At 38.3% G+C, this 20,722-nt stretch overlaps 2 protein-coding genes and 1 pseudogene across 12 annotated transcripts in view; 1 reads left to right on the top strand and 2 right to left on the bottom strand.

Annotated features, from left to right (window-relative positions):
- RMDN1 (regulator of microtubule dynamics 1) overlaps nucleotides 1-20,469 on the bottom strand; it is a 43,599-nt gene extending 23,130 nt beyond the window's left edge. For 6 of the 10 annotated variants that reach the window (XR_010936440.1, XR_010936439.1, XM_067711945.1 and 3 more), the window contains exons 1-3: nucleotides 20,209-20,468; nucleotides 5,378-5,495; nucleotides 1,158-1,254 (exon numbers count right to left, since the gene is read on the bottom strand). Coding sequence is in view for 8 of the 10 variants with exons in the window: in XM_067711945.1 (XP_067568046.1) it covers nucleotides 1,158-1,254; nucleotides 5,378-5,495; nucleotides 20,209-20,337 (344 nt within the window). In the remaining 2 variants the exon portion in view is untranslated. Of the gene's footprint in view, nucleotides 1-1,157; nucleotides 1,255-5,377; nucleotides 5,496-19,984; nucleotides 20,135-20,208 lie in introns of those variants that run through there. The other 4 variants (XM_067711947.1, XM_067711949.1, XM_067711951.1 and 1 more) reach the window with 3 other exon arrangements.
- LOC137210273 (L-lactate dehydrogenase A-like 6A pseudogene) lies at nucleotides 1,264-4,189 on the bottom strand (annotated as a pseudogene).
- A 64-nt stretch (nucleotides 20,470-20,533) lies between the features above and the next one.
- The window catches only part of CPNE3 (copine 3), a 50,950-nt gene continuing 50,761 nt past the window's right edge, over nucleotides 20,534-20,722 (top strand). For both annotated transcript variants that reach the window (XM_067711942.1, XM_067711938.1), the window contains exon 1: nucleotides 20,534-20,688. The gene's annotated coding sequence lies outside the window, so the exon portion shown is untranslated. The remainder of the gene's footprint in view (nucleotides 20,689-20,722) is intronic.

Below are 20,722 nucleotides of genomic sequence, written 5' to 3'. Positions count from 1 at the left end.
CTGTGAATGAATGAATGATTAAATATAATGTAATCTCAAAATAAATCTTAACTTTGAATGTATCATCCATGCCATGATGCATGAAATATTTACAGCTTTGGACTCCTTGAAAAACTGCCACTTAAATATAGTTATATAAGACTTGAAATGGCTAATAAATAAAACAGAAACCAAGGTTAAAAGTTAGGAATATTTCTTTAAAAACTAACCTTAAATTCCTTTTTATTAAATGTTTGTCTTTAAGCCTACTACATTATACATTTCTTAACAAAAATACTATTCACATAAAGTTGAATGAAACTAAAGGTAGCAATAGTATATCTATAATTCAATGAATATGGAATAACTACCTTGTAGCTTACTTTTCAAGTAATTACTAAAATGACTATAAAATGCCAAGCTAACCACCTCAAGTTACTCAGGGGACAATGGAGAAGGAAAGTTGGATCCTATAGATATTTAGGAGGTAAAATTGATGGGTCTTGGGGGGAAAACTGGTTTGGGGAATATAAGAAAGGTAGTTGAAAATGACTCAATATTTTTAGTTCAGGAGATGAGGTAAATCAGTGATCTGGAAATGCCATCTAGCCTGATTTGACTTATTTTATTGGGCTGAGTCTCCCTCCTTCTCCATCCTTCCCCCAAAAATGAGGTCACATTAATACACCAGACTAAGCATGTAAGCTAATACTAAAAATAGAAAAAGGAGGTATTTTTAGTTCCTCTATGAGACTGTGCTTCACAGTGATAACACAGATATCATTCAATGGTGACAAAAAAATCATCCTAGCTCATTCAAATCTTAAACCAATATGAAATTAATTTAGAATAAATGAGAAATATACAATATAGATAAGATAAACATCTATTCAATGACTACCTTGTATTCAAAGCAAAATAACAAAATGAAAAAAAATTTCAACATTCAACTAGAATAGGCAGAACCACCTTTTCTGAATCAATGAGATATATGTAGCACTTTTGAGTCACTTAACATTAAGAAAAAAATCATACTATAAATTAAACTCTAAGAAGTATTATTTTGAAGTAAAAACTTGTAAAAACTATAAAAATTCCAAGCACCAAGAATATTTTAATTGTTAAATAACAAAAAATTTCAGGAAACCGCAAACCCAGGCCTATCATACATAGCCCACCTTTCCTTGTACTGGGATAGCAACTGGTAAAGTTTTTCTGTTTCTCCACTTTCATACAGGTAGTCTGCTTGTTCAAGGATTTCTTCAACTCTGAAGACTATAAAAGAAAAAGGCTCAATAAAGTAGATCTTCCCAAGCCAGATGGCAATAATTCTAAGAAACATGAACACTTTTATATAGAAGCAAAAGAAATTAGATACAGAAATCACCTATAAAGAAAGATCAGAAATTATGAATAACTGAGATGTAAGTATAGTAGAAATAAGTATGAAGCTATCACACATAATAAGTGGTTTATTAAAACCTTGGAAAATAAAAAATTAGAAAACTTATTCTGGTACTAATTTAATATGACACATTTTAAAAAATGAAAAAAGTAATTTTCTGTGAGGAATTTATAGTACCCTTACCCTCCACACAAAGCCTTTGTTATTGTTGCCGCTGTGAAGTAAAAATCCACTGCAGAAAATGATATGATATCCACTTACAGCACGGAAAATTATTAATTTGAGTGGAATGCAACACGCTGTTTTACTAGATTCTTTTTATGATCTAACTTATACAGACATTATTATGGAAAAAGAGTCAAATCTGTCATCAAAAAATTTAGATGAAGTTAACTACACAGAGGATCTGAAACTTAAATTAGAGGCACTATGCTCCAACTAACTCATTAATGAGTTTAGATATTACAACAAAAACCATAAAACTTATAGACAGTGTAATGTTCTAAAAAAGTTAACTAGTTACTAAAAAACCCAGTTAGTCTGAATTTCAGATATTCCAATTATTACTAATGAACATACACATTTAATTTTGTCTTCTATAAGGGTGCTGTATTACTTAGTCTTATGTATAAGCCAACATTCCAATATGTTCAGTAAAGTTACTTTATTATTTATCTTAGTATGCTTTAATCATAGTGTATGGGGCTAAAAAATTTTTTTTTCATTGAAGTATAGTTGGTGTACAATATTACATGTTACATGTGCACTAAAATTTTTTTTAAGTTTATGAAAAATTAAAATCTAGACCAGCAAAAATAACCTCATAAATATATGACACAACTATGTAAACTGAAGTATTTTTTAAGTTAAAATCATCATGTAATTATACTAATTTAAGAAAAATTAAATGACAACAGCAAAGAAACCCTAAAATAAAGATTTTTTTCCCTCTATAATCCTACTTCAGTCTGGTTAGGTGCTATAGTTTAATAATATTCTCATGGCCGGTTAATTTTCTTAAGTTTGCTTTCATTCTATTCTATATTTTTATCAGTGGCTGATTTTCCATATTTGGGTTATAAAAAGCCAAAGATTCTTAAAGAGTAAGTAGTAGGAAGTAAATAGTCTCAGCATTCTTAGCCGATATTTGTGGTTGGCAAAATAATGGCCCCAGACAAGTCCATATCTCAACCGCTGGACCTGTGAAAACGTACAGGTTACTAGGGCAAAGGGGAATTAAGCTTGTAGATGGAATTAAGGTTGCTAATTAGCTAACCTTAAAATAGTAAATTATCTTAGCCAGGTGGGTCCCGTATAATCACAAGAGTCCTTATAAGCAGAAGCAGGAAGCAGAAGAAGCAAGTCACAGCTGGTATGACAATGGAAACAAAGTCAGATACACTTACTTAGGAATAGGAATAGTAAAAACAAAAAAATGTAAGTATCATCCACCATCTGGATGCTAAATAAAAAGCTGGAGGGGTAAATAAACAGGGGAGTCACTATACCCCATTTCCTTTTTCCAACTTTTATGAATTCAGGTTTATTCAAGTTTGTTATACAATCCTATAACTACTATCTCTTCAGTAACTTCAGAATGGTAGCTTTAACAACTTTAAAGCATGAGCTCCTTCTGAATTTCCCAAAGTTTTTCTGCACTCTTTTTCAAACGGGCCTCCTCTTCAGAGGTCAGCTTTATCTTTGTAAGGTGTGCAATACCATTCTCTCCCAGAATACAAGGAACACTAAGGAACACTTCATTTATTCCATAGAGGTCCTTACTTACGGTGGAAACTTTCCTGAGACTCTTAAAAATGCTTTCTGTTAAATCAGCTAAAGTTAGGCCAATGTCCCAATTAATATAAACTTTCCTTTTAACCATTTCATAGCCATAGGTAATCACTTCTTTGTGGACATTTTTCCACTGTTCAGGATCTTTATCTGTTCCTATATCTGAGTTTAGATCCTTCAGAGGGACACGGCAATGTTAACTCCACTCCACACAGGTACACTTAAGTTTCCATGTTTACCAATGGTTATAGATCCATCTACAACAGCTTTCACAGTGGATAGCAAGCCTTTGCCCAATGAAGAAATGGATATGGGTAGACTTCAGATTACAGCCACTTCCCAAAAACCATGTTGTTCCAGTAACATGGTTTTTGGGAAAGGCACTCAACTTCCAAGCTACGTAATTAAGATACCCACTGGATTGGAAGCAAATATCAGTTTGCAGCCAGGACTACACTGGGTAATACAAGAAATCATTATGTTAAAGATGGGCACATTTTACTTGACTACATCAAAGTGTGTTTCTCTTTTTATTGGGTATGCACCTGCTGTGATAATCACTAGGTTGGAGTTTGCAGTGACAAGGTAATCTTTGCTGGAAACAATATTTGGCATTTTCATGAAAGGGCTGCCATGTTGAAAAGCCAGTGTCTCACCCTTCAGTTTGCCTTCATCAACATCCACAAAGGCAAGTTCATCACTCAAGCCTTTTAATAAGATGCTATTAGCACAGGCCATGACAACTAATCCAGTTCCTATAATGGAGATCTTATTGTGATGAATGGTTTCCTCTGAAGTGAAATTCTTAATAAGTTCACACTTGACAGTAGCCATCTTGGAAACGGGAGTGAAGGGTCAGCCATTGCTCAGCAGGATGTGTGAGTCTGGCTAGGACACAGAGCAATCTCTGGGCAAGGGGGCCTACCCATTTGGTGATCCACAGGACTCCTGTAGCCCAGTTCATGGCCATTCACTCAAGAGGTGGAGGAAGAAAATGGAGGAAAGCCACATCAAAGTACCTTGAAGTACAAAGTCAGGAAACAGTTGACCGTTTGACACTCCCCCTTACCCTCTACTACTGTGTCTGTGCAAGGCCACAGCCCAGATCATGCAGGCCTCACAGGGGCCTAGCACCTTACCAAATATGCAGTAATTTTCTGGCATTAGGACACTTCTGAAAAAACCAACTATGATCATTAAGGCTATAAATAATTTTGACTTTGCCTTTCAAAGTGCCATATTTTGTTCCCTAGGGAAGCCCTAAAACTTTGCACTCATTTCTGTAATGGTGCTAAAGCTCGCTGAAACTAAGTGTGATAGACATGAAAAGAAAGGTAAGGTTTCTGCTCTGGTACTTTGAAGAAGTTTAACTTTTTGAGCTCCTTTTCAAAAATTAATATAATGGGGCACACACACAGAAAAATCTTAAAAGTGCAACCACTGGGCACATCTCTCAAGGATGCTTTAAAAAAAATTAATATTGTAATGTGAAAATATGGCTCCTCCTAACTACTTTACAAGGTTGCTGTGAGAGTTAAAGTTATGATGAAAAGTCTAGGGAGCTTTAAAAAGCTGAGTTTTAAGTATTTGCCAAAATATGTCATTAAGCCAGTGATAAAACCAAGTCCTCTACTTTGTCTTTCATGAAAATAAATGATACATTAAACGAAAGAAAAGATAAAACAAAAACGTAGCAATTCAAGCATCTGCTTTTTTAAAAATATAAGAATAGTCATGGGCAAATGAAATCAACAAATAACTAGTACTCTTTAGCTATTCTCAAATTCTTCATCTACTAGAACTTTAATAAGAACATCTATTCAAAATCAAGTCTCTTCTTTCCCAAGTACCTTCTTGATAGTTAAAAAGTGAGGACTGTGAAAAACAAAAAGGCTTATTAACTCATAAATTAAAAGTTTTTCTTGGGGCTTCCCTGGTGGCGCAGTGGTTAAAAGTCCACCTGCTGATGCAGGGGACATGGGTTCGTGCCCCGGTCTGGGAGGATCCCACATGCCGCGGAGTGGCTGGGCCCGTGAGCCATGGCCGCTGAGTCTGCGCGTCCGGAGCCTGTGCTCCGCAACAGGAGAGGCCACAGCAGTGAGACACCCGCGTACCGCAAAAATAATAATAATAATAAGTTATTAACAAAATATAACAAACACAAACAACTCTAAGTGTTCCTGATGTTTACCTTAGGCTTACCTTTGGCTGTGGCATGAACCACAGCAGCCTGGGAAATGACTTGATAAGTTTCAAAACCCAAATAAGACAAGGCAGAGAATAAAAGACTTCTTTTAAAAGCTCCTGGGTTTCCCATCACCTATGGAAAGAATTATGGTCAGGGTTAACAAACTTAGAAAATTTGAAGAAACTGCTATCCCAAGCAAAGATTACATCAATTTTCTCCTACCCCCAACACAATCAATCCTAAGAGTATTGGAAGCTCAAAATTTACTTTGTCAAATTCTTCAGTGAAACTATTTCACATAATTACTTCATAGGGAGAGCATATCCTGCTAAGAAAAGATTCTTAACAACAGCTGATACTGGTAGCTTATGTAACAATCACAGTTATGCTGATAACTGCTGGACTGGAATATCTACATTTTATTTGAGGAAGCATGGATATTATAATTTCTTGAAATAAAATAAGAGACACCAATATAATTAATATCAACCTTAAGAACAGATAAGATGAAAGATATCAAATATGGTAATTACACATAAAAAATATACATGGCTTTAAATAAAGCTATCTTCAAAAGTGATCCATGAAACCCAGTTTTAAAATAAACCATGAATAAAATAAAGAGCATATCAAAACAGATTTAGAAATTCATTTTCATAATTATGGCCAGAATTCTCAAGACCAATGGCAAAGGAGTATATGGATATCACTGCAGCAATTCTTCCCTTTTTTTCACATAGCATCAATTTTTTCCTTTCTGTCAATTTATTCCCATCTGAATAAAAACAAGCTATACTATCTTTGAAAGCTGTAATTGTTCCCTTCTTAAAAAGAAAACAGGGCTTCCCTGGTGGCACAGTGGTTGAGAGTCCGCCTGCTGATGCAGGGGACATGGGTTCGTTCCCCGGTCCGGAAAGATCCCACATGCCGCTAAGTGGCTGGGCCCGTGAGCCATGGGTGCTGACCCTGCGCGTCCAGAGCCTGTGCTCCACAACGGGAGAGGCCACAACAGTGAGAGGCCCGCAAACCGCAAAACAAACAAACAAACAAAAACAAAACAAAAAGCTTCCTTTTGACTTCACATCTCCCTTCAGTCTCATTTTCCAAATTCTCTTTTCAGCAAAACTCTTTAAAAAGTTTTCTAGAGCTCTGTCTCCACTTCCTCTCTTCCCATTTTCTCTTGAACTCACACAAATCACTTTTATCCCCACAACTCCACTGATGGTATTCTAGTTAAGGCAACCAAGGATGCTACTTCCTAGTAAACTCTCATCTTACTTGATCTATCAACAGCAATTGACAGCTGTTCACTCCCTCCTTTTAAAAAAAAAAAATCATAAATGGATGGTTAATATAAGAAATTTTTAAAATATCGCTTTATTGAGATATGTGACATAAAATAAACTGCATATTCATAATGTGTATCATGTGTTAAGATATATGTAAACCCGTAAAACTATCACCACAATCAAGATAATGAACATATCCGTCAATCCCCCAAATTTCCTCGTCATTTTATAATTCATCCAATCCCTTTCCTCAGTACTTGCTGTGTTCTCTCACTCTTGAAGCACTCTTCGCTTAGCTTTTGTAATACTACTCTCTTGAATTTACTCCTATTTCAATAACTGCTCCTTCTCTTTTGTTGGTTCTTCATCTCCAAAACCTCACTGCCCAGGTGTGTCCTGGGTTTAATCCCAGACCTTCGTTTCTCTATACATATCATTTTGGTGATCTCATTTTGTTTCATGGCTTTAAATGCCATCAACATGCCAAAAACATGCAAATTTTAAAAAGCCCAGAGGTCTCCACTTAACTTCAGAATCATATATTCAGCTGCCCAAACATTTACCTCCACATGAAGTATAACAGGCATCTCAAGTATCAGCCATAACAGCTATTGTTTCCCTCAAGCCCACTTCACTCAGTTTTCCCCTTCATGGTATTTAGCCATTACTCAGCACAATGCCTTCCATACAATGAATTCTGAAAAAATATTTGTTGAAAAAAAATTTGTTGAACAAAAGAAGCAAGCTATCTCTTAGATATGTCTTTTCTTCAACACTGATTTATAATGATTTCAAGCTAGAAGGAATTCAAATATACAAACTCATCACTAGATGGAAAGGAATGTGTCACCACCATCTCCTGGTTTTTCTACTAACTTCTTGCCAGCTCCTCCTCCTCTTAAATGCTGGAATTCCTCTGTGATAGGCCTTCTTCTCATCTTACTATTAAATACATTTGACCCTCCAACAACACAGGTTTAAGCTGTGCGGGTCCACTTATATGTGGATATTCTTCAATAAATATGTACTACAGTACTAAACAGTTGAACCCACAGATACAGAGGACTGTAAAGTTATAAGCAGATTTTCGACTGCTTGGGGGGCCAGCACCCTTAACCCCTGCATTGTGCAGGGGTCAACTGTACTTTCAACTTCTACCATGGCATCATTTACAACCATATGCTAAAGTCTCCGAATCTCGATCTCCAGCCCAGGGATCAGAAGGAAAAAATCAGACCTATCAAACTACTGTCTATTCCACATTTTAACTTGGCTATCTCATCATATTCACCTTAATTACCCCAAAAGGTAACTCACCTCCTCCTTTAACCCTCCAAATTGTTTTCTTTGGTCCTATCCCAGGAAAGAGTACCACCATCCACACTGCTAGAGTAGCCAGAAAACTGAGAATCATTCTTGACTTCTTCCTTTGAACTTCCACAACAAAGCTATCTTTCAGGTCCACTTAGTTTACATCATTAATATCCTTTTATTTCCATTTCCATGGCTACCACTAAAGTTCAAACCACCACATTATCTCACCTGTCCTGTAGCGATGATCTTTTATTTGGTTTCCAGCATCCACTCTAGCCTATCTATTCTTGACACTAGAAAAAGTTATTTTTTAACTCAAATCTGATCTTATGAATTCTCTGTTTAAAACTCTTTCATGATTTCCTATAACCTTTAGAATAAAATAAAAAATATTTAACATGGTCTACAAGGTTTTCAGAGTCTAGTTGTGGTAGGCAGCCTCTAAAATGGTCCCAAAGGGTGCTGGTTCAAGATGACAATATAGGAGGAAGCTAAACACACCTCCTCCCACAGACACACCAAATCTACAGCTACATATAGAACAATTTCCTCTGAAAGAAACCCCCAAACTAGCTGAGTGACTCCTCCACATCAGACAAAGGAGGAAAAAAACCACATCAAAACAGGTAGGAGAGAGGCTGAGATAAAATTTTCCCGTAAACCACACCTTTGGTGTGGAGACCCAGTATTGGGAGCGAACTCACAACCCTGAGTTCTCCCTGAGGAGCAAAGGGTTTGAACCTCACACTGGGCACCCCAACTTTAAAGACTTGTACCTGAGAGGTGAACCCCAAAACATCTAACTTAGAAAGCCAGTGGAGCTTGTGTCCATGAGACCCACAAGGCTATAGCAAACTGTGAAACAATTCTTTAAGCGCTTACGCAAACTCACCCATCCTAGAGCCCAGCACAGAGACAGTCAACTGAAAAGCACCCAGACTTTCTGTGAAAGACACTTATTTGCTTATCTTATCTTCAGCCAGAGGAGCAGGTATCTAACTTAACACACAGTAATCATTTCCAGAGCTCTCAGAGGGTGGGCACTATCAAAGCACTCTTGCTTTGCCATGCTCCAGGTAACCAGTATCTCCCCCAAAAGCGTTTGTGCATACTTTTGGTGCTCCGGTTTTTGCAGCTGCCACCAGGGGACAACCCCTGTTCGCTTGACTCTGGTGACCAATGAGGCTTATGTTCATGAGTTTCACATAACTGTAACAAACAGAAAAACAGTTCTAAAGTGGCTAACTCCCCACCCCCACAGGGCACAGTACACTAAGTTCCCTACATACGAACATTCAAGTTGAGAACTTTCAAAGATTCGAACATGCGTTCTCATGTCCAATCATGTAAGTTAGTTCACATGTCTGGCGTACATTGTCATGTGTGGGCATCCTCTACAAGTGGTTGTGTACTGTACACAATACAGTAGTACAGGATCTTTATTTCAAGCCCAGGATGTCCAGAAGCAAGTGTAAAAGCAGCAATTATGTAGCTGGTACTGCTAAACAGTGCCAAGCAATAACAATGGAAACAAAAGTGAAAATAATTGAGACAGTGGAGCAAGGCAAAAAAACTGTAGACATCACTCATTCTTATAACCCGAATGGTTCAACCATTGGCACAATTCTAAAGAACAAGGACAAGATTGTGGAACATATGAAGTCCACTGTGCCGATTATATCAACGATAATATTGAAGAAGCGTGGAAAAGTGATGGAGGAGATGGAGAAACTTCTCAGTGTGTGGACGCAGGATCAGCATCAGCACTGAGTCTCATTAAGCTTAATGCTTATTCAAAAGAAATGTAAAAGCCGTTATGAAGACTTGAAGAAACATGGCAAAGAACTAGAGGGCACATCTTTTAATGCCAGCCATGGCTGATTTCATCGGTTCAAGTCTAGAGCCAACTTTCACAACATAAAAGTAAGTGGCAAGGTAGAGGGTGCAGATACGGTAGCTGCCCAGGAATTTCCTGAAATGCTTTGAGAAATTACTGATGAAGGTACATATTTACCCAAGCAGGTTTTTAATGTGGATGAGACAGGACCGTACTGGAAGAGGATGCCAGACCGAAATTACATCAGTAAGGAGGAAAAGTTGATGCCAGATTGTAAAGCAACAAAGGATAGGCTAACTCTGTTGTTTGGTGGCAATGCTTCCAGCGATATGAAGCTGAAGCCTCTCTTAGTTTATCATTCAGAGAACCCAAGAGCCCTTAAAAATATAGCCAAGGGCTCTCTTCCTGTTGTGTGGAAGAGTAACTCCAAAGTCCAGGTTGCACAGGCCATTTTCCAGGATTGGTTTACCACCACTTTATCCCAGAGGTAGAGGAATATTGCTTGGAGAAGGATGTCCTATTCAACATTCTTCTGTTGCTCAACAATGCTCCAGGCCACCCCCCATTCATGGGTGACTTTCATCCCAAAGTCAAAGTACTGCATCTGCCACCAAATACTATGTCACTCTTCCAACCTGTGGACCAGGGAGTTACAGTGACTTTCAAGAAACATTATCTACGTCACACTTTTTGTCAGGCAGTAAAGGTGCGTGATCAATCAGGAACAATCTTGTGACAATTTTGGAAGGACTATACATCTACAAGGCCATAAAAAGTACTGACTTTGCTTGGCATGAGGTTCTGGCTGTCATCATGAATGGGGTTTTGGAAGAACCTTTGCTCACAGTTTGTTCATGGTTTTCATGGATTTGAGAAGGTGGATGAGGAGTCCAAAGAGGTCTTCAGCAACTTAGTGACTCTCAGTAAGAAGCTGGAGCTAGATCTGCAAGAGGACAATTTCACTGAGCTCCTTGCTGTGCAACACAAGGAGCTTACTAACAAAGACCTGATGGAATTGGAGGCCCAGAGGAAGGACAAAGAGAGACAAGAGGAAGAAGTAACTGAAGAATGAAAGAGATTCACGATGCAGGGAATGGCAAGGGGATTTTCTTTATGTGAGGAGTCACTGTTAGCTTTTGAGGCACAGGACCCGAACACAGAACAGTACACAAAGGTTGCAGCAGCCATTCAGAATGCAATCCAGTGCTACCGTGTCATTTATGATGAGAAAAAAAGAGCTACTACCCAGACATCACTGGATAATTTTTTCAAAAGGGTAGATAGAATTGAATCCAGTGAGGAACCAGAACATGTGCCATCAATGGCAGGCATGAGTGAAACTGCAGCTTGCCCTCTGTCTCCTGTTGCTGATGATCCTTCAGCTCTACCATCTCCCACCTCCTCTCCCTCCTCCAGTCAGTAGCTCTTCTTGCCTGTTCACTCGATGCCAGCCCCTGTATGCCAGCTGTTGTACTGTGCTACTGTATTTTTCAAGGTACTATAATGTAAGATTTTAAATGTTTTCTTTATTTTTTGTGTTTGTTTTTTATGTATTATTTGTGTGAAAAATATTATAAATCTATTACAGTATGGTACTATTAGCCGATTGTGTTAGCTGGATACCTAGGCTAAGTTTGGTGGACTTAACGAACAAATTGAACTGATGAATGTGCTCTCAGAACAGAACTTGTTCGTATGTAGGGGACTTACTGTACAGAGAGAACAGACTGAAATGCACCTCCAGGCCTTCTGTGACAGAGGCCTAGTAGCTTATCTTCATAGCTAGGCCTAAATGGAAGGTTGCTAATTAAATACACATATTAGGGGCCAATTACAATCCTTTCCAATTATAAAACCTCAGAAAAAGACCTTAATAAAATGGAAACCAGTGATTTACCTGATAAAGTGTTCAAAATAAGCCACAAAGATGCTCACTGATCTCAGAGGAAGAATGATGAACAAAGTGAGAATTTCAACAAAGGGACAGAAAATATAAGAAAGTACCAAACAGAAATCACAGAGCTGAAGAATACAATAAATGAAATGAAAAATACAACAGAGTGGTTCAACAGCAGACTAGAAGAAGTGGAAGAAAGTATCAGTGAACTTGAAGACAGGGCAATGGAACTCATCCAATCAGAGCAGCACAAAGGAAAAAAAAAAGAATAAAGAAGAGTGAAGATAGCTTAAGGGACTTAAGGGACAACATCAAACAAACCAATATTTGTATTATAGATGTCCCAGAAGGAGAAGAGAAAGGGGTAGAAAACTTATTTGAAGAAACAGTGGCTGAAAACTTCCCTAATCCAGGGAAGAAAACAGACATCAGATCCAGGAAGCCCAAAGAATTCAAAAAAAGATGAACCCAAAGAGACCCACACCAAGACACATGAAAATTAAAGAGTCAAGACAAGAACCTTAAAAGCAGCAAGAGAAAAGCAACGTGTTACATACCAGGGATTTCCCTCCCACCCCAAGACTTATCAGCAGATATTTCAGCAGAAACTTTGCAGGCCAGAAGGGAGTTGGGCACAATATATTTAAAGTCCTGAAAGGAAAAACTGCCAACTAAGAACACTCTACCTGGTAAAGTTGTCCTTCAGAATTGAAGGAGAGATTAACAGTTCTCCAGACAAGCAAAACCTAAAGAAGTTTATCATCACTAGAATGGTCTTACAAGAAACCTTAAAGGGACTTCCTTAATTTGAAATGAAAGGGTGCTGATTAGTAACAGGAAAACATATGAAAGTACAAATCTCACCAGTAAAGGTAAATACATACGAAAATTGGGAAAATCTAATGTTGTAAAGGTGGTGAGTTAATTGACTATAAAGCTAGTAGTAAAAATAATTTGTTAACGGACACACAAAATAAAAAGAAATAAACTGCAACATCAAAAACATAAAATGTAGGGGGAGGGGAGAAGTAAAAACATACAGCTTTAGAATGCATTCAAATTTAAGTTGCTATCAACTTAAAGTAGACTGTTAAAACTCTAAGATGTTTTATGTAAGCCTCACGGTAACCACAAAGCAAAAACCTATAGGAGGGGCTGCCCTGGTGGTACAGTGGTTAAGAATCTGCCTGCCAATGCATGGGACACGGGTTCAAGCCCTGGTCTGGGAAGATCCCACATGCCGCAGAGCAACTGAGCCCGTGCGCCGCAACTACTGAGCCTGCACTCTAGAGCCTGCGAGCCACAACTACTGAGCCTGCGTGCCACAACTACTGAAGCCCGCATGCCTAGAGCCCATGCTCTATAACAAGCCACCGCAATAAGAAGCCTGTGTACCACAACGAAGAGTAGCCCGCGCTCGCCACAACTAGAGAAAGCCCGTGCACAGCAACAAAGACCCAACACAACCAAAAATAAAAAGAAAATAAATTAATTTAAAAAAAACTATAGGAGGGCTTCCCTGGTGGCGCAGTGGTTGAGAGTCCGCCTGCAGATGCAGGGGACACGGGTTCGTGCCCTGGTCCGGGAAGATCCCACATGCTGCAGAGCAGCTGGGCCCGTGAGCTATGGCAGCTGAGCTTGTCCGGAGCCTGTGCTCCACAATGGGAGAGGCCACAACAGTGAGAGGCCCGCATACCGCAAAAAAAACAAAACAAAACAAAAAAAAACTATAGGAGATACACCAAAGAGAAAGAGAAAAGAATAAGCATTCCACTTCAGAAAATAAACAAATCACAAAGGAAGAGAGCAAAAGCAGAGGAAAGGAACAAAAGAATTACAAAACAACCAAAAAACAATTAACAAAATGGCAATAGTAAATCCATACCTATCAGTAATTACTTTAAATGTAAATGGACCAAATTCTCCAACCAAAAGACACAGAGTGGTTGAATGGATTTAAAAAAAAAAGAAAGAAAAAAACAGACTCAACTATATGCTGCCTACAACGAAAACAATTCAGCTTTAAGGACACACAAAGACTGAAAATGAAGAATGAAGGGATGGTAAAAATATTCCATGCAAATGGAAACCAAAAGGAAGTTGGGGTAGCTGTGTCAGACAAAACAGACATTAAGATAAAGACTGTAATAAGAAACAAAGAATGTCATTATATGACGATAAAGGGCTAAATCCAACAAGACGATATAAGGTTTGTAAATATGCATCCAACATAGGAGGACCTAAATATATAAAGCAATTATCAACAGATCTAAACACAGAAATAGATGGCAATACAATAGTAGTAAGGGACTTCAATACTCCACTTTCATCAATGGATAGATCATCCAGAAAGAAAATCAATAAGGAAACACTGGCCTCAAACAACATGTTTAACCAGATGGACTTAATGGGCATATATAGAACATGCCATCCCAAAGCAACAGAATACACAAGCGTACAGGAAACATTCTCCAGGACAGATCATAATGTTAGGTCACAAAATAAGTCTTAATAAATGTAAGAAGATTAAAATCATATCACGCATTTTTTCTAACCACAATGGTATGAAACTAGAAATCAATTACAAGAAGAAAATTCACATATATATGAAGATTAAACAACATGCTACTGTACAACCAAAGCTTCAAAGAAGAAATGATGAGAAATTTTTTAAAAAAACACCTTGAAAAAACTGAAAATGGCAATACAGCATACCAAAACCTGTAGGATATAGCAAAAGCAGTTCTAAGAGGGAAGTTCATAATGATAAATGCCTATGTTAACAAACATGAAAGATTTCAATTAAACAACTCACTTTACACCTCAAGGAGCTGGGAAAAAAAAAAAAAGAAAAACAAACAAAACCCCAAATTAGCAGAAGGAAGGAAAAAACTAAAATCAGAGGGGGAACAAATGAAATAGAGACTAAAAAGACAAGAGAAATGATCAATAAAATGAAGACCCGAGTTTTTTGGTTTTTTTTTTCTTTTAAGGTACACAAAATAGACAAACATTTAGCTAGATTCACCAAGTGAAAAAGAGAGGACTCAAATAAATAAAATTATAAATGAAAGACGAGACAGCACAACCAATACCACAGAAGTACAAAGGACCATAAGAGTCTACTATGAACAATTATACACCGACAAATTGAACAAACTAGAAGAAATGGATAAATTCCTAACATACAACCTACCAAGACTGTATCATGAAGAAATAGAAAATCTGAACAGACCAATTACCAATTGAGGCAATTGAATCAGTAATCAAAAGCCTCCCAACAAAGAATGGCCTAGGACTAGATGGATTCAATGGTGAATTCTATCAAACATTTAAGGAATGAATACCAATGCTTCTCAAACTCTTTCAAAAATAGAAGAGGAAAAACTTCCAAACTCATTTTATGAGGCTAGCATTACCCTAATACCAAAGTCAGAAAAGAACATTACAAGAAAAAAAAAGTACAGGCCAATATCCCTGATGAACATAGATGCAAAAATCTTCAACAGAATTAGCAAATGAAATTCAATAATACACTAAAAGAATCATAAGCCAAGATCAAGTGGAATTTATTTTAGGGATGCAAGGACGGTTTAACATCTGCAAATCAATCTGATTCACCATATTAACAAAATGAATGCCAAAAAATCATATGATCATCTCAATAGATGCAGAAAAAGCATTTGTGAAAATTCAGTATCTATTTATGATAAAATTCTGAACAAAGAGGGTATAGAGGGAATGTACCTCAACGTAATAAAGGCCATAAATGACAAATCCATGGCTAACATCACAGTCAATAGTGAAAAGTTGAAAGCTTCTCCTCTAAGATGAGAAACAAGACAAGGATACCCTCTCTTGCCACTTTTATTCAGTATAGTATTGGAAGTCCTAGCCAGAGCAATTAGGCAAGAAAAGAAAAAAAGGTGTGGGGCATACAAATTGGAAAAGAAGTAAAATTATCAGTACATGCAGATGACATGACGGCATACACAGAAAACCCTAAAGACTCCACAAAAAAACTGTTAGAAATAATATACGAAGTAAGTAAAGTTGCAGCATATAAAATCAATATACAAAAAATGTTTTTATATACTAATAACAAACTATTAAAAATAGAAGTTGAGAAAATAATCCCATTTACAGTTATGCCAAAAAGAATAAAACACCTAGGAATAAATTTAACCAAGGAGGTGAAAGACCTGTACACTGAAAACTATAAGACACTGATGAAAGAAATTGAAGAGGACATAATGGAAAGATATTCCATGCTCATGGTTTAGAGGAATTAATATTGTTAAAAGGTCCATACTACCCAAAGCAATCTTTAGGTTCAGTACAATCCCTATAAAAACTCCAATGGTGTTTTCCACAGAAATAGAACAATCCTAAGGTTTTTATGGAATTACAAAAGACCCCAAATAGCCAAAGCAATCCTGAGAAAAAAAGAGCAAAGCTGAAGGCATCATGCTCCCTGATTTCAAACTAAATTATAAACCTATAGTGATCAAAACAGTATGGTATTCACATAAAAAACAGACACATAGATCAATGAAACAGAGTAGAGAGCCCAGAAATAACCCCACGCCTATGTTGTCAGTAATTATTGACAAAAGAGTCAAGAATATATAATGGGGGAAGGACAGTCTTTTTGGTGTTGGGAAAACTGGACAGTCACATGCAAAAGAATGAAACTGGACCACTACCTTATACTCCATACACAAAAATTAACTCAAAATGGATTAAAGACTTCATTGTAAGACCTGAAACCATAAAACTCCTAGAAGGAAACATAGGGGTAAGCTCCACGACACTGGTCTTGGCAATGACTTTGAATTTGACACCAAAAACAAAGGCAACAAAAGCAAAAACAAACAAGTGGGACTTCATCAAACTGAAATGTTTCTGCACAGCAAAGGAAACAATGAACAAAATGAAAAGGCACCCTACCAAAAGGGAAAAAATATTTGCAAATCATATATCTGATAAGGGGTTAGTATCTAAAATATATTAAGAACTCATACAACTCAACAGCAAAAAAACAAACATCCAATTAAAAAAGTGGGTAGAGGATCTGAAGAAACATTTTTCCAAAGAAGACATACAGAGAGCCAAGAGGTACATGAAAAGGTACTCAACATCACTAATCACCAGGGAAATGCAAAGCAGAACCATAATGAAATCTCACCTCACACCTGTTAGAATGGCCATTATCAAAAAGACAAGATATAACCAGTGCTGGAGAGGATTTGAGAAAAGGGCACTCTGTGCGCCACTGTTGGGAATGTAAATTGGTGCAGCCACTATGGAAAACAGTATGGTGGTTCTTCCAAAAATTGAAAATAGAACGTCAATATGATCCACCGATTCCACTTCTAGGTATTTATCCAAAGGAAACAAAAACACTAACTTTAAAAAATATATGCACCCCATGTTGCACTGCAATATTATTTACAATGGCCAAGACATGAAAGCAACCTAAGTGTCCATCAATGAATGAACAACAACAAAATGATACACACACAAAATGGAATATTATTCAACCATTGGAAAAAAAACAAATCTTGCCATTTGCAACAACATGCACCTTGAGGGCATTAGGCTAAGTGAAATAAATGAGAGAGAAAAAGACAAATACAGTATGATCTAACTTATATGTGGAATCTAAAAAAAAAAATCCAAACTCATATACAAGAGTTTGGTGGTTGCCAGAGGCAAGGGAAGAGGGGCTGGGGGTGTGTGGAAGAGGTAGGTGAAATGGGTGAAGGTGGACAAACTTCCAGTTATAAAATAAATACATCCTGAGGATATAATGTACAGCACGGTGACTATAATTAATAATACTGTATTGTATATGTGAAAGTAGCTGAGAGAAGAAATCTTAAAAGTTCTCATCACCAGAAAAAAATTGTAACTATGTGTGGAGATTGATATCAACTAGCCTTATTGTGGTGATCATTTCACAATATATACAAATACAAATACTGAATCATCATGTTGTACACCTGAAACTAATACATGTCAATTATCTCTCAATTTAAAAATAAATAAAATAAAATGGCCCTCAATGAGCCCTGCTTTCTACTATTCACTCCCTTGTGCAATCCCCTCCCCTTAAATGTAGACTGAACTTACTGACTCCCTTGTAAGAAACAGAATATGCAGAAGTGAAAAGATGTTCCTTCTAAGATTAGGTTATAAAAAGACTGTGGCTTCCATCTTTGATACTCACTCTCACGTGTTCCTTCTGACTGCATGCCTGCCATGGGGGAATCTAGCTACTGTGTCTTGAGGCAGCCCTGAGAAGAAGCCCTCCTGGTGAGTAACAGAGGCCTGCCTACAGGCACATGATGAGCTTGGAAGCAGAATTTTCCCTTTACCCTCAAGTTGAGCCTTGGCAGGAGCCCTTAGCAACTGAACAGGCTGATTCAACCTTATGAGAGATCTTCAGCTAGAGGCACCCAGATAAACCTCATGTGGATTCCTAATCAACAGAAACCATGAGATAATAAACATTATGCTTCGTGATAATTTGTTATCAATAATAGATAACTAATAAACTGGTACTTGCCTAACTTTTCAGCCTTGGTTTATTTCAGTTTACTCTTCCACTCCAGGCTTCAGTCATACTTTCAGTTCCTCAAAAATGCCACCTTTTCTTACCTCAAAGCCTCATGCTACTCTCTCTACAGGCATATTCTTTTGTCCTCATCTTCCCTTTATCAAGTCTTTATATCACATCTCTAACCGCTTACACACTTTCCCTTTTCCCTTTAAGATCAGATTAGGTGTAATTTTGCTTCCCTTTTCCTAACACTTAGCATTCATTACATTTACTCAATAACTACCTTTCCTTCTGTCAGATCAGTGAGAAAAGGGTTGTTTCTCACGTTCAATATACCCCCAGAGCTTAGAATAGTCTTGCTCATAGTAAGCACTCAGTACAAATTCGCTGAAAAATAAACGTTCAGAGATGAGTGTTTTGTAGTGTAGATTACAAATTGAAAAAGACAGAAGAATGAAGTCTGAGCTACTCAAAAGTAGCCCCCAATCTCTGCAAACCCCTGGGGAATAAATACCTCAAACTCAACTTATTGACATCAAGCAGGGAGGAAGGTCTAGGAAAAAGAAAAATAGAAATGATAAGGCTATGAAAACACATGAAAAATTGGAAATCTGGTAATAATAAATAGTTCCACCTCCCTAAAAATTCAAAATACTTAGAGGGAGGAAAGAATTTTCATTATTGCCTTTGGCTTAGAGCAGAGTTTTATTACCTACAAGTCTCTCTAGTATCTCGTTACTGTGATTTTTTTCTGTCCTTTTCTATCTTGCTTCTCTAGTTTTCAGTTTTTTAGCACAATGGCCATATGCAGCTCATGTGCTCTGTAGATACTCGGAGTATCTGGAGATACATCTTTCTAGTTGTGTGACTTGGATACATTATTTAAGCTTATTTCAGTTTCCTCTTCTAAAAAAATGGATAAAATAACAGTTCTTATTTCATAGGGTGCATGGAAACATTTCAGTACACAATTAAACCAGGTAATGCTTAACACAATGCCTGGTTATAGTAAGCCTTCAATAAATGTTATTATTATCTAATAATAGTGGATCATTCCACTAAAATGAAATTTTTAACTCACCAAAGCTCTAATTTGGAAACTTGAGGCTAGTTTCATACTTAGTACTCCTCCCATTCCTCTGCTCATATCATCTAACATCAACCCATCTGGCTATAAGCTCTTCCAAGGAAAGGGATCAAGCCTTACTGTCTTTCAACCCTCCCCCACCCCACAACTCTGAACACATAGCAGGCAGTCAAAAATGTATATTTAAAATAATTTAAAATAATGAAGCACCTAGTTCAAATGATATATATCCAATGCACACCCTCACCCTTCAATCCCCTTTCAGAGATAAACCTAGGCCAATCAGTCTAACAGAAATGTGAAAATTGGGATGACAAGCTAACATCCCAACATCCTTCCTTAACGTTATGCAGATGAAACAAGAAACTCAAAAATAATTTTTAAATCTAAATAGTGCATAAATCTCTGGTTCTGAGCCGTAGGAATTTTCAAGATCACACCGCAAACTTCCCAAAGTCCTGTAGACTGCCAGCCTCAGGTGCTATTACCGTATCTGGCCGTCACCGAAAGTTAAAATTATCTCACAGAGGTCAAGGTCTTTTTCCCCCCTACAGTTCTCCTTGCGTTTACACAGGAAAGACAGGCATAAGGCAGATTCTCCGGAGTGATGGGCGGGGCTGGGGGGAACTCACTCTTCCTCCGACCCCAGTTTTCAGAGAGGAACTGGGCTTGCGAAAGGGAGAGGACCTGTCCGTCGCGGTCACCGGGAGAGCTCCAGGCACACCAGGCCCCGAACTCCTTCCTCAGTTCACCACATACCCTAAGGTGACACGGGGCCACCGAGCCTGAAGAAGGAAGGGGCCGCCGGAGCCCAGCCGGTAGGGGAGGAAAGCGGGAGCCAGGACGGCGAGGGTACCTCAGCGCCGCGGAGTCGCCAAAGAACGCACTGCTCCCTGCTGCCAGCAGCACCCGTCGGGAGCCGAGGTCCCGGGGCAGCGCTACGTCCCAAAGGAAGGGAGCGCCAGAGTCGCAAGGCTAGCGCCATGATCCGCAGCTCGCAGGCCTGACCCCTCACCCCTTTGGCTTCTACGAAGCGGGGCGGAGCGAAAGGCTCCCCAGTCTCTCCACAGAGAGCAGCGTCGGCTGGCTTCCGGCCCCGCTCTTCTTCCTCTCCGCAGCTTCCGGTCCACGGTTTCTGGGGGCGGGAAATACCTCGATTGGGCGGGACTTAGTGGCCTTGCTGCGCCTGCGCCGAGTGGACTGGGGCAGGGAAATAGCGCCCTTCGGGCTGCTGGCTTTTGGCCGTCCTGGGGGTCTGTTTTGGCTTTGGCTAAAGGATAGATCACCAGAACAGACTTGAAAGCTCTGAAACAGACCCAAGGATTTCCGTATGCAAGTAAATAATGATTTGTTATTTATAGTTCTCTGCT

Source organism: Pseudorca crassidens, chromosome 17 (assembly GCF_039906515.1).
Source record: "Pseudorca crassidens isolate mPseCra1 chromosome 17, mPseCra1.hap1, whole genome shotgun sequence".
Classification (NCBI taxonomy): domain Eukaryota; kingdom Metazoa; phylum Chordata; class Mammalia; order Artiodactyla; family Delphinidae; genus Pseudorca; species Pseudorca crassidens.
The sequence above is the reverse complement of the archived record's forward strand: the minus strand, read 5'-3'. Positions and strand labels throughout refer to the sequence as shown.